General features: G+C 50.7%; 1 protein-coding gene across 1 annotated transcript in view; it reads left to right on the top strand.

Moving 5' to 3' along the window:
- Positions 1 to 12,539, top strand: part of MMP17 (matrix metallopeptidase 17 (membrane-inserted)) — a gene marked incomplete at both ends in the record, with an annotated part of 25,059 nt that overhangs the window by 3,561 nt on the left and 8,959 nt on the right. Inside the window, 4 exons of the mRNA XM_009573911.1 lie at positions 5,851 to 6,134; positions 9,098 to 9,274; positions 9,411 to 9,510; positions 12,213 to 12,295. Of these exons, the coding sequence (XP_009572206.1) occupies positions 5,851 to 6,134; positions 9,098 to 9,274; positions 9,411 to 9,510; positions 12,213 to 12,295 (644 nt within the window). The remainder of the gene's footprint in view (positions 1 to 5,850; positions 6,135 to 9,097; positions 9,275 to 9,410; positions 9,511 to 12,212; positions 12,296 to 12,539) is intronic.

Below are 12,539 nucleotides of genomic sequence, written 5' to 3'. Positions count from 1 at the left end.
GCTTCCCCCCCCCTTGGAAACTGTGATGCTGCAGCAAAGATTGCCGTAAAAAGGGGTTTAGGTCTGAGACGATTTTATATGTTGACATAAAAAAATCCATCTCCTGGCAAACTCACTTCTGCTTTTTATTCTTTGATCCTTTCCAAGATCTTGGCTTTTGTTCAAGAAAGGGCTGTATTTTATAACTGGAGGTTGTATAAGCCAACAGAAGGGTATAGCATTATAGAAACTCCAACATAGTATTTACATCCAACACTTGAGATTAAAATAGCTTTTTTGAAACTGCCATGAAAATCTGCCAATAGAGACATAAAGTTTTACACACTTACCTTTTACGCATTGATTGAAGATTTTTAAAGAAGAGAACAAACCCAAATTCTAGTATGCCATGCATTTAAAAATTGAAGAAAAACCTGAACAATTGCAAGGCTGGAATAAACGGAGAAGCAAAGCTGTACGAAAGGATGATCTCGGGATAGGCACCTGCACTGATGGAGAGGGCAGCGATGGCAAACAAAAGTTTGTAGGCATACAGGTTGCTTAGGTTTCTTCTTTTTACCCTTGAGTACAGCCAGCCTGTGGAACGGGAGGGCTCAGGGAGCCAAACAGTACAGGCTGCATCCTGCACAGCCCACGTGTGCTCAACAGAGCATCCCAGTACAGCCTCAGAGCATCCCAGTACAGCATCAGAGCATCCCAGTACAGCATCAGACACGCATGTCTTCTGTGCCTCATCTCCATGGGAAGTTTCCAGGATATTACAGCATATAAATCTTCTTTTCATGGGGAATTTTTTTTAATTATTATTTTGTTTTTTCTGCATTGCACATAGGTACTAGGGCACTAGGTAAGCTGATGAGGAGGCAGTGGGATAGATTTGGGATGCGGGGAGCGGCGTGCTGCGGATGCCCTCTGCTGGCGTCGGCACCGGGAGCTGCCCGCAGCGAGTTCCCCCTCGCGTTTGCAGCCTGGTTTTTCTTTTGCTAATTTTGCTTTATTGCTTCTGGTTATGCCCTGCAGAAAGAGAGTTCACAGCGAGCATCTCCATCTCTTTCCAGGCACTCGCTGTCTCCTTGCAGTCATGGGAAATGCAGCGTTAGGGCCGTGCCCCCTCTCTGCCTGCTTTGAACTCCCTGGGGCAGGAGGAAGCCGCCGAAGCTCAGCTTTCTAAATTTCCCAGGTTTTTTCTTGCTGAAATCTCAGCCTGGTGCCGAACTGAGCTGACTTTCATCCATCTTTAGTTAAGGTTGAGTCCCTGGTGCCACTTCATCAAAGCTGCAGTCTTTGAAACTGCGATGCTCGGGACACGGGGTGCTGGAGCTGGAGCAAAGGCAGGAGCAGGGGAGCAGTGACGTCTGTCAGTCATTGCTGGCCATCGCCGTGAGCATCCTGAGCCTACCCGCGGCGGAGGTATGCCACCGCCTGAGCTGAGATGTGGATTTACTGAGGCATGGAGGGGCGGCTGCCGGGCAGGTACCGCTGGGTAAAGGCAGCCGGGGTAACCCCCAGTACCACGCTCCCATCCCCACGACGGACCCAATCCTCCAGCTTTCCTCCTCTAATCGGTGGCATCCACCGTGGGGACCTCCCAGCCCAAGCCCAGCTGGTCGCAGGCACCTGAGCCCCTCATTGCCTTGGGTGACGGATGCCCGAGGCGGGCAGGAGTGTCTCCCCCCGCTGCGGAGCTGCTTTCGGGGCTGTCATAACGCTCCCATCGCCGGCACGTGGGACCCTCGGAGGAAAAGCCCCGAGCGGCTGGAGCAGAGCGCAGGGAGCTGCCACGTTGGCATCTGCCGGGGCACGATGGCTGGGGTGGGTGACCCCGCTCCGGCAGCCCCCTCCGGAGCAGCTGCTCCTCTCGCAGCCCGAGATCTGATCTCACCCACCTCTTCTCCCCGGGATGGATTGCTCCCATGCCAGCACCCATCACTGGGCTGCAGGGAGCCGCCTGGCGTTATGTGCGTGTTAAAGGGCAGGAGAAGGATTATCACCCAGAAATGTTGGGTAATTTTTGCCAAGTGCTGGGAGAGGTGCAATGGAGGGTGCAAACAGCCCCACCGCTTTCCTCTTGCGGCATCGGGGTGTTGCGGCAGTGTCGGGGTAGCAGCGGGTCGGGGTGTGCTGCGGGTGGCTGGGAAAGCGCCTTTGGCACGGCAGCAAGCATCCGCTCTTTCAACTGTCCCCTCTTCCCCCCCGCCAGAAAAATCAATTTGGGTTTATCAGGCAATCCTTAGCCTGCTGTGTTTGGTAGTTATCAGCATTTATTTTATTTCTCTGTGGTTTCAGGGCTGCAGAAGTGAAGGAGTGCTTTCATTAACCAGCAATTGATTTCTCATACATCACTAATACTCTTCCGCTTTTGTCTTTGGGAGGACAAAAACCAAAAAAGAACCCAGAAATCAAAATAACCATTGGTGTGGGTGCCCCTCAATAGTGAGCAGAGGCAGATCAGCCCTCTCTGGCCTCTACTTATTAACCAGCTTGGACCCAAAATCTCTTTGGGATGGGACAAGCGAAGGAGGGGACTCAGGGGACATGTGAAGGACTGGGTGAAAGTCAGCTTTCATTTGTCTGCGTGGCAGTGCTGCCCTGGGTGAGCCCTAAAAGCAGGGCAAAGATGTTCTCCTCAGCACCCAGTTGTGCCACTTACACCCGTGTACTGCTCGGCAGCCGCTGTTTCAAGTGGCGTGGCTGATGTTGCCCCATCCGCCGCGGGGACAGATGCTCCTCGGGGTGTCCCAGCGCGTGGCTTTGCGGGGGGCTCGGGGCCATGTTGGTGGGGTGGCCGGAGGGGGACTGAGCAGCCCAGTCCTCATCACCTTCCCGGTGGCTTGGCAGGGGAGAGGTTTCTCTCCAATTGCTCACATCAGGCTTTTGCCCGCGATTGGAGCTCTGTAAGGGGAGTCTCAGGAGGGATTAACATCCAAGAAGAAGGAGCGCTGCTCTCCGCTGAGTACCTCGGCACCATTTACTACAAATAATAATAATAATCAAGGTGGGAGGAAGCTTATTTAGTCCTGTGTGTATCTGCACGATGTTAGAAATGTGCCTCCTTTTCAGTGGAACTGGGTAACGCAATGCCGACGAACATCCTATCGGCATAATAGGCTTTTCCTAATCTCACTGAAAACAATTAGGAGAGCTCTGGCAATCAAATCAGATGCTGAATTGAAAAAACCCTGATGGGATTCTCTTGCAAAATAATGATGGTAATGAATAAAGGATGGGGGATTTTTCACTTATACCTGCAGCATGCTAATAGAATGTGGGTCAGCTCAGAGATGCAGGACCTTTTATAAGAAGCAAAATAAGTATTGATACTGTTTCTGCCTTAATCTAATGTTTCTGGAGTCAGGGGTTGGGATGAATGTTAATAATGTTTGTCTCTTTAGACAATGCTTTTTATCCACTCTCCTTCTACAGGAAAGATCAGATTTATTATCTTTGTTCTACAGCTGGAAAGAGAGGGAAAGAAAAGGAAAGCAGCTCATGCGATTGAGCACGGCTTGAGGAGGGAAGAGCAGATGATGTCCCCGAATCTGAGTCCATGCCCTAGGCACTAAGATCTTGGAGATAGGTCATAATTCCTGGATGAAACATGGTGTGTTTTACACATATAATTACTTGTTCAGTAGAGATTAAAGCAGCAAAGTGTTTACCTAAGTCCAGAGGAGTGTTGTGGAAGATGAAGACACCTAGTTAAAGAATATCTGCAAACCAGGTGGCCTTTTTTTTGTGTTGTAGAGGTTTGCATCTAGTCTCTTCTATAAATTAAAAATTGCCTGAAAATTGTCTTTTCTAATCCCATGCTCATACTGTTTGTACCTCCATGCTGTCTTCTTTACAAGTGTGTCTTGTTTGAAGTCCTACTATTATCTGATCCTACATGTATGCTAACTCATTTGGTTTAGTAGTTCAGGTCTGTCTTTGCCCAGAATAGTTTAGGGATAGCAAAGGCGTAGATATGAGTGGTATTTGCTCATCTGGTTGTGATGTGTTTTGCCTGATCCACCCATCTCATTCCCACCGTCGCTAGGATGGGGTTCCCAAACTCTTCAGAGAAACTGTTGGTGAGATTTCTGCTTGTCCCTTTTCGTTCTGTCCTGGATTTAACCCTCACTAGTTTTGCGCAGGTCAGGAGGTGATACCCACCTTGGGCTGCGTGTCTCGGAGGGCATGGGATATATGCAAATATTTGGGAAAGCAAAAGCATCCAACCTCAGTCAGCAAGTCATTCCTACTCCCCTTCACTGATCCATGGTGTCTCCCAGTACCCAAATCACTACTCATAGGAAGAGCTTGAGTGACGTGACATCCCTTTCTGACACCTGTAATTACCTCTAGAGGTTTAGTCAGGTCATTACTTCAATTGGTGCTGGGAGTAGTGTAATACTGAGTGATGCTCTCCCAGCTGTATTATGCAGGTCGGCAAGTGAGGTGATCATAATTGTTACTTGAGCCTTTAAAAAATCTGTCAAGCCATGAATATTTCATGAACGCTTTGGTTGGTGTGCTGGTACACATGAAATAAAGCATCCAATCTTACCAGGGTAGAGCTGGCCAGAAATTTTCCAGCACAATTGGCTTTTGTCAATAATTACTCAGTCAACAGTACATTTTCCTGGAGTGTGTTTAATTTTTTCAAAATTGTCAATGAAAGATTATCTAAACATACTCTTTTAGAGGCCAAGGTGCCTTGTTGCATCTTTGTCTTTTCACCTCCTCTTATTAAATCGACAATATTAGGATTTCTTTGTCAAGGTTTGGTTTTACAGGAAACATTGACTTTTTTTTCATCCCGGCTCAGAGCAAAAGGGAGGTTTGAATAACACAGCCGCAGGGCAGTCCACACGGCTCGTCCCACCTGGCTTCTCTTCCAGGGCAAGGCAGAGCTGAGGACCACGCGATAAACTATAATAGCCCTGTGATGTGTGAAGTAGTGTCGTAAGCCCCCACTCATCAATGCTTTTGCTACCAAGAAGCAAGTCAAGAGCTTCTCAACTACAGTGCTCCATCAGATGGCCTGTCTCCTGCAGGCAATAGGCTGGAGGCATTTTGAACGGGATTTACATAAAATGCATCTTTTCCTCTTTCTCCTTGTTATGGATTGCAGTCTCAGAGGTTGCTGGCAGTGTACTGGTTTTCAGAGTATATTTTATACCTCCAGCAGACGTGCTGGGAAATATATGGAGGCAGCAAATCCATACTGGATTTCTGTGTGCGTGTAATAAGAATGAGGAATGACCTGCTGTTTGTTGTAGGAAAACTTACGGGCCTGTGTGTGGTGCAAAGCCTTCAGAAGTCAATAATCTTTGTATATTTGAGTTGCACTTGGAACGAGTAAGCGGTGAGAAAATAATTGTTGATAGATCTGAAAGGGAGCTTGAAAAAAGAAATGGGCAAGCTCTGGAAAGGGACTCATGGCGTTGGTATTTCCAAGGCTGGGCAAGGGTAGTAGTCCTGGGCATTGACAGCAGTTTGTGCATGAAGCGTGGCTCTGAGGCTGACTGCCACCTGGTACAGCAAGATCCGGAGGTACCAGCACTCAAGTCCTGGTTGTGTTTCACACCCGTGGGGTGTTTCACACTCTGATGGGCAAGACTGGCTCAGTATTTCCAGAGGACCCAAACGCAGTCTCTGAAATCCTCATAGCTCTGGAACCGATGTGATTCAGAGACTTAAATACACATCTAAAAAGCATGTGGGTGCACTATGGAGGTGCGCTAGGAGCTCTGGAGGTCTCACCGAGGCTCTGTGATGCACCAGGCACCTGCAGAGCCCTTCCTGGTGGTCCTCAGAGAAGATCTTTTGTGCTAGTGTCCTATCCTTTTTTTTGCCTCTTTATTTCAGAGTTCGCACCTTCCCGAAAGAGTCCCACCTGGGCCACGACACAGTCCGAGCCCTGATGTACTACGCCCTGAAGGTCTGGAGCGACATTACCCCGCTGAATTTCCATGAAGTGGCAGGTAACAACGCCGATATCCAGATAGACTTCTCCAAGGCAGATCATAACGATGGCTATCCCTTTGATGGACCTGGTGGGACAGTGGCACATGCTTTCTTCCCTGGAGACCATCACACGGCAGGAGACACCCATTTTGATGATGATGAGTATTGGACCTTCCGATCATCAGGTATGTTGGGGTGGGAGAGCTGCAGCCAAACGCATGTGCTCCCACTTCCCTCTTCTTGTGCTGGTGGCTAGAGTGGTTTAGCCTCTCACCCCGGGCTTGCAGGTCCCAACACCTTCTTCTGGTTCCCTATTCAGCCTTGCTAGTGAAACAACAGCAGCCAGTGTCCAGGACCTTCTATGTTCCTGGAAGCCTCAAGGATATCTCTTTGTTTCTCCCCATCCTACGGCAGTTGCAGAGCTCCCCATCGCCCGCCCCCAGTCCCCGTCTCTTCTGGGACCTGGAAGGTCACGGGTTGGGTGTGCGGCTGTTGGAGCTCTGGAATGGGGACTGTGTTCTCTGACTTTGTCACCTTTTGGGTGGCTTCATTGCCACGTGCCCCAATTTCCTATTTTTAAAGCATATTTATTAGCTGATCTGCCTGGAAAGGGCTCTGTGGTCTGCAGGGAAAAAGCCCCCCGTGAACGCTAGATCTTTCCTGCCATCTCGTGTCCATTACCTGACATCAGGATGGTTACAAGTTACAGGTTTTTTCCTTTTATTTCATCTCGTCTGGCTAGAGCAGAGTTTTAATAAGCAGAGGGACTTTCAGAAGCAAGTGTTCCTCAGCTGTGCGAGCCATCTGTGGGGATCAGGTCCCCAACCTTCGTGTCGGGCACATTTTGACAGAGTATTTCCTCTGCAGTCGCCAGCTGCTAATTTACTTGTCACGCCACCTCCAATGCCAGCCTCCCAACGGGCTCCTGCTGCCTCAGCTTAATGATTTCGTTTAGACCTAATCACCTTCTCTGAAACCAGCTAATACCTTCTTTCTCCCCACCCCTCTCCTCCCTTCCCACCGGTTGACCTCTGTCCATCCCCGCTGAGTGTTCGTGGGCAGGAGTGTTCACCAGACGTGCTGGAGGAGGTCTGGGGTTAAGGCTAAAGGTCTGGACAGGCTGATTCTTCAGGATTCAACCTGCTCCTTGGTTCGTGACGCTGTGCAACCCCAACCGGTGTCTTATGGGGAAGGAAAAAAAGCAGCAGCTCTGCTTTGCAGACATACAGGGCAGAGGCAAGCGCTGAGGTCTGGTAGCTTGCCGTAGCGGACGTGTTATGTGATGAAGTAAGGAGTGGTGCCCGTTTTATAGCTGGTGGTTGGGAACGCTCGTCGTGAAACAGGCTCGCGTGGAGGAGCGGGCTCAGGGCCGGTGGCCCCGCAGGGAGGATCCCTCCGAGCATCGCCGAGGGACGAGGGGATGAGCCTGACGGCGACAAAGCTGCCCTCTATTTTGAAGGTCTTGGAGCTATCCGAGCTTCATCTTTTATTTATTTTGTTCTCCCTAGTGATTCAAAAATAACAACTTGGTAGGTGATATAAAAATATCCCCAAGGTTGTCGGTTTGGCATTAAAATGTCAGAAAGCATATGTCTTGTTCTCTCCTAGTGCTGGGGAAAACAGCACAGGTTATAAAAATCCTGGCTGTTTACAGATACTGTAAATAACAGTCACCAAGGAAAAAGCAGAATTCAACAAAAATATCCCCCCCAACACCACAAGACCAGTGGGGAGCGCAAAGGACTGTGCAGGATCAGCCACGGCTTCTTCTGCTCGACGTCTCCTTTGGCCCCGAGCGCGGCTCAGGGAACGTGGGGCTCCCCTGAGCTCTGCGCAGACCTCGGCTTTCCAACCTCCCTGCCTTTTTATTACAATGCTTGCAACCGTGATCTCTGTAAGAACCATACTTAAAATCATTGCCACCCTCTGGTATTGCTCTGCAGGGCATTGCTGTGAAGCGAGGGGCAGCAATTGTACGGGTGCTTCACCCAGCCGGTCTGGAACTGGGTGGTGGGAATGCACCGAGCAGGATCAGTCCCGTGCAGCTCCTGAGGTGTGAGCTCTTCCTGTGCTTTGGCGGCAGTGGTGGAGGTTTGGAAGCAGACATTAACCCCTGTTGAGATCTGCCCTGAGTGTCTGAGGCTCTGGAGAGGACCCTTCGTTAGAAGGATGGGTCTGTGTGTGGGTGCGGTGTAGAGCACTAGGGGTTGGATTGCAAATAAGGAAATTTTGGGAAAGAGAATAGAGCAGAGAGCGCCCAACTGAGGAAAAAAATCATTAGAAGAGGTATCAATGGTCAGTAAAGTCTCCTTGATGCCCACCGTGGTGTGTGAGGATCTAAAGGAGCAGACCCCGGAGCTGCAGCCCCCCCAGGTGTGGAAGGGGAGAAGACGGGCGAGTCCTCTGGAAACAAGCTGGACGTGGTCACCTGCCCCCTTCTGCCATTTTCTGTCAGGGCAGCAGTTAGATGAGCGGGGTTGTGGCCGATGAGCAGGAGAACAGCTCTGCGTTTGTGCGGTGCAGGAAGGTGTTCGTGGTGGGTTTGGCCAGGGCAGCAGCGTCCAGTGCCAGGACTGTGCAGGCAGGGAAAGCCCAGCAGAGCACCTTGGGCAGGCGGGCGCTGCTGGGCGCTCACCGGTTCCTTGGCACGTGGCTTTGCTCGTTATCGCAGGCATTGACGAGCTTCTGGCTAGTGACTGCAGAAATTTGGTATTCAGGGTGTCACAAAGACTGCGTCTGCAGCTGCTGCAGGGCAGACGTGAGATCCAGGAGATGACTGCTCTGGCCCAGTTAGCGGGGATGACGGATGGTTGTGCCGAGGTCACTGTCTCAGCTGTTTGTCCAGCTCTTTCTCAGGTGCCATCAGGGGTCTGGGAATAAGCAGGGCGATCCCCACGCCTGTGTGGGGCTGAGGACTCACTGCGGGCTGATGCCTGGCTTGCTTTCCATTTTCGTATGAAACGCTTCAGTCTCCTTTTTCCAACTGGAGAAAAATTTTGTTTTCAAACTTCACCTATTCCAAAGCTTTTTTTCCCAGTTTATCCAACGTTTACCTATACCTTCTCTTACAGCCCTTACAGCCCACCCAAACCCCCAAAATACAATCAGCATGTAGTGACTTTTATTTCAATTTTGTCTTTATTTCCAGATGCTCATGGGATGGACCTATTTGCTGTAGCCGTCCATGAGTTTGGCCACGCCATTGGCTTGACCCACATCTCTGCCATAGAGTCTATCATGAGACCCTACTACCAAGGTCCAGTGGGGGATCCTCTGAAGTATGACCTACCTTACGAGGACAAAGTCCGAATCTGGCAACTCTATGGTAAGTTTGTGTCCCTCACCCGGTTACGGCCCGTTTCTGCCTCGGCCCACGCTGGAATAGCTGGTTTCTGGGGTGAGTGGAGCTGGTGTGGGGAGGATGGTGTACCCCTCTATTGCTTCTTTGTCTTTACGCATAGGAGTCAGGGAATCTGTGTCCCCCACAGCCAAACCTGAAGTAAGCAAAACTGATGACCACCCTATCCTGCCAGAGCTGCCAGAGAACCGCTCCACTGTCCCGTAAGTCAAGTTCATTTCTTTTCAGCTGTCACTGATGTTCCTGCAAAGGACATGTAGGAGTGAAGCTCCACTTAAGCATCAGTATCTTGTCTGCTCGCTCTGGCTTTGGTATTTCCCTCTGGACCTCTTGTCTTCTGGAAAACACACAAACACACAGAGTGCCCCTTCTTCCTCACCTCTCCTGATCATCTCCTGCATACGCTGTTGCTTTTTTCAAGCAGTATGTGTGGAGACTGGCCAGCCAGCCCATAACTGAAGCGGTTAAGAGCAGGAACAAGTGATAGTTGCTATCTATCCCTTAGCTGACTTTTATCATTCAAGGCACGCCCAGAAATTCTGTATCATCTTGGAATGCTTTGCATTTCCCTAAGACTCAAAATTTTACTCGTGTGTCATGGTTTAACCTGGCAGGCAGCCAAATACCACGCAGCCGCTCACTCACTCCCCCCCCAGTGGGACAGGGAGAGAATCGGAAGGGTAAGAGTGAGAAAAAATTCGTGGGTTGAGATAAAGACAGTTTAATAGAACAGAAAAGGGAGAATAATAATGATAATGATAAAATATACAAAATAAGTGATGCACAATGCAATTGCTCACCACCCACGCTGACCGATAACCAGGTAGCGATCGGTACTTCCTGGATCACGCCTACCATTCATATACTGAGCATGACGTCACATGGTATGGAATACCCCATTGGCCAGCTGAGCTGGCTGTCCTGATGATGTTCCCTCCCATCTTGTGTACCTAGCTCAGTCAGTAGGCATGGGAGCTGTCCTTGGACTAGGAGGGTACTTAGCAACAACTGAAAACCTCAGTGTGTTATCAACATTCTCCTCATACTAAATCCAAAACACAGCACTAGCAAGAAATTTAACCCTATCCCAGCCGAAACCAGGACATCGTGTTAATGGAAATTTGTCCCCATCACCCTTAGGTGAACCCATCCTTGCTGAAATTTTAATCAAACTTCCTCTGCAGTATCCTGGAATCGTGCAAGCATAACTTACCTAAACCTTTCCACAGTGAGCAACTCCCTAATGTACCTGTGGGGGTGAATATTGGAACAAGCAGACCGATAGCCTGACTCCAACGCAAGTTTTTGTCGGCAAAGGACTGGTTACGCTGAGTATCATCAAGCAACCAGCATGCTCTCATTAAGGGAAGTTCTGGATCTAGCTCATTAATGAACATTAGAGTTACCAAATTGTTTTACTTCCCAGGGCAGCAGGACAGTTAAGAAGGGATACTGAACAAAAAGGCAGTTCATGGTCACACACATTTTTGCCAGATACTAGGAGCACCCCAAGTGAGAGCAGCAGAGATGGAGCAGGTCACCTTCGCCTCTGCAGTGTGACCTTGAGGAAGTCACTTCATCTCTCTGAACCTCAATGTCCCGTTTGCAAAGAGGGGATAACAGGATCGAAGCATGAACAGTCGCATTATTCCTACTGTAATGGGACCAAGAAGAATCTAATCTTGAAAAAATATCTCTATGCTGCAGTTACTTTTCCCACCTCAGCACCTTCTTCACCCCACTTTGCCCTGCTTGGTGTGATGCCCATAGTACAGAGGTGCTGAGCACCTGCTCCTGGTGGAGGTGTCCCAGCTGCCAGGGGTTGCAGAAAGGCTATGAGGGTCCTAAGGGACCCTTTTCCTTGAACATGCTAATGCCATTAGTTATCTTTCCTCCCGTGTAGCTTCTAACGGAGTTTGTCCACAAGACTCTGTATGGCCGTGTTTTGACCTAGAAACATGAGAACATTTCATCCTGCTGCTGTAGGAGACCATCGTTGGCACCGGCAGCAGGAGGAGCAGGACACTTGTTGGTGCCAACCCCTTCTTCCTGCCCCGTGTGTGACTGGGAGGGCGGACGGGGTTCACCTCCGTATCTGTCGTTTTGTGCCCGAAGAGGGCTGTGAAGCTGCTGCTGGCAGCCCAGCACAACTCTTCTATCAGCAAATCAGATTTATGCTTCCCTGTCACCCACAGCAGCTTTTCTGTGAATGTTCCCAGCATCCTCTCCTTGTCCTCCATCAATCATCATTTCTCACATGGGCTTTGTGGCGCTTTCGGTCCTTCGTACTCTGTGCCTTTCCCACCCACCTTGTTAAAAGCAGCTCAGTATCTCAGCTGCGACTTGCCAGGCGGCTTTCACCACATATCACGTGGCGTCGTCTCGCATGTGGCATCGTCTCCCTGTGTTTGGTCTCGTCTGCTTTCTGCTTTGTGGCTCCGTCACCTCTCACTGGCATTTTGGAGCTCAGCCTCGGAGCAGCAACGTCCCCAGCTGCTGGAGCAAAATGCTGCTTGGCTTTTATCCACCACGTGTGCTGCTGCCCGGGGGCAGCCGGCCGAGCTGCGCTGTGCCGCCAGGGAGCGGGAAGCCAGCTCTGCCCTCACCAGTTACGCTAGCTGGTAGATGTGGAGCATGTCCTCGCTTGACTCCCAGCGATGGTCTCCGGTGGCCCAGGGAGCATGTCTGCCACAAAGCTGTCTTCAGGCTGAGGGTTGCCCAAGCTGGCCTTGGAAATCCCCGTGTACGTGGCTGGGTTTGAGCGTGAGGAGCGACAGATGGACACGGTCTTCTGCTGGGGGCTCTGGGGGCAGGGGAGATGCGGTTCGTGGGATGGGGGACACTGGGGAGGACACGGCCCCTCGTTGCCCACCTGGGCCGGGCTCACCTGGGCATCTCTCCGCAGGCTCAGGCGGGACGTGCCCAACAGATGCAACACTCACTTTGACGCAGTGGCCCAGATCCGGGGAGAGGCTTTCTTCTTCAAAGGTAAGCGCCCGCTGCCGGTGGTCTTTGCCTGCGTCACCCTGTGGTGACGTTGGTGTGACAGTGCAACGCTGCAGCAGCAGTGTTGGACAGACTGGGGCGGGCGATGAGGATGAGCTGGCGTGGGGTTTGCAGGCTGCGGGGCCCGCAGACCCAGGCAGGCGTCTCGCATGCCGCTGGCTCCTTTTGGCTCAAATCGAAGGGCTTAGACTGTCGTGGGTTTGCCCCCGCCGGCCGCCAAAACCCA

Source organism: Fulmarus glacialis, unplaced genomic scaffold (assembly GCF_000690835.1).
Source record: "Fulmarus glacialis isolate BGI_N327 unplaced genomic scaffold, ASM69083v1 scaffold18463, whole genome shotgun sequence".
Lineage (NCBI taxonomy): Eukaryota > Metazoa > Chordata > Aves > Procellariiformes > Procellariidae > Fulmarus > Fulmarus glacialis.
This window is presented reverse-complemented; position numbering and strand designations above follow the sequence as displayed.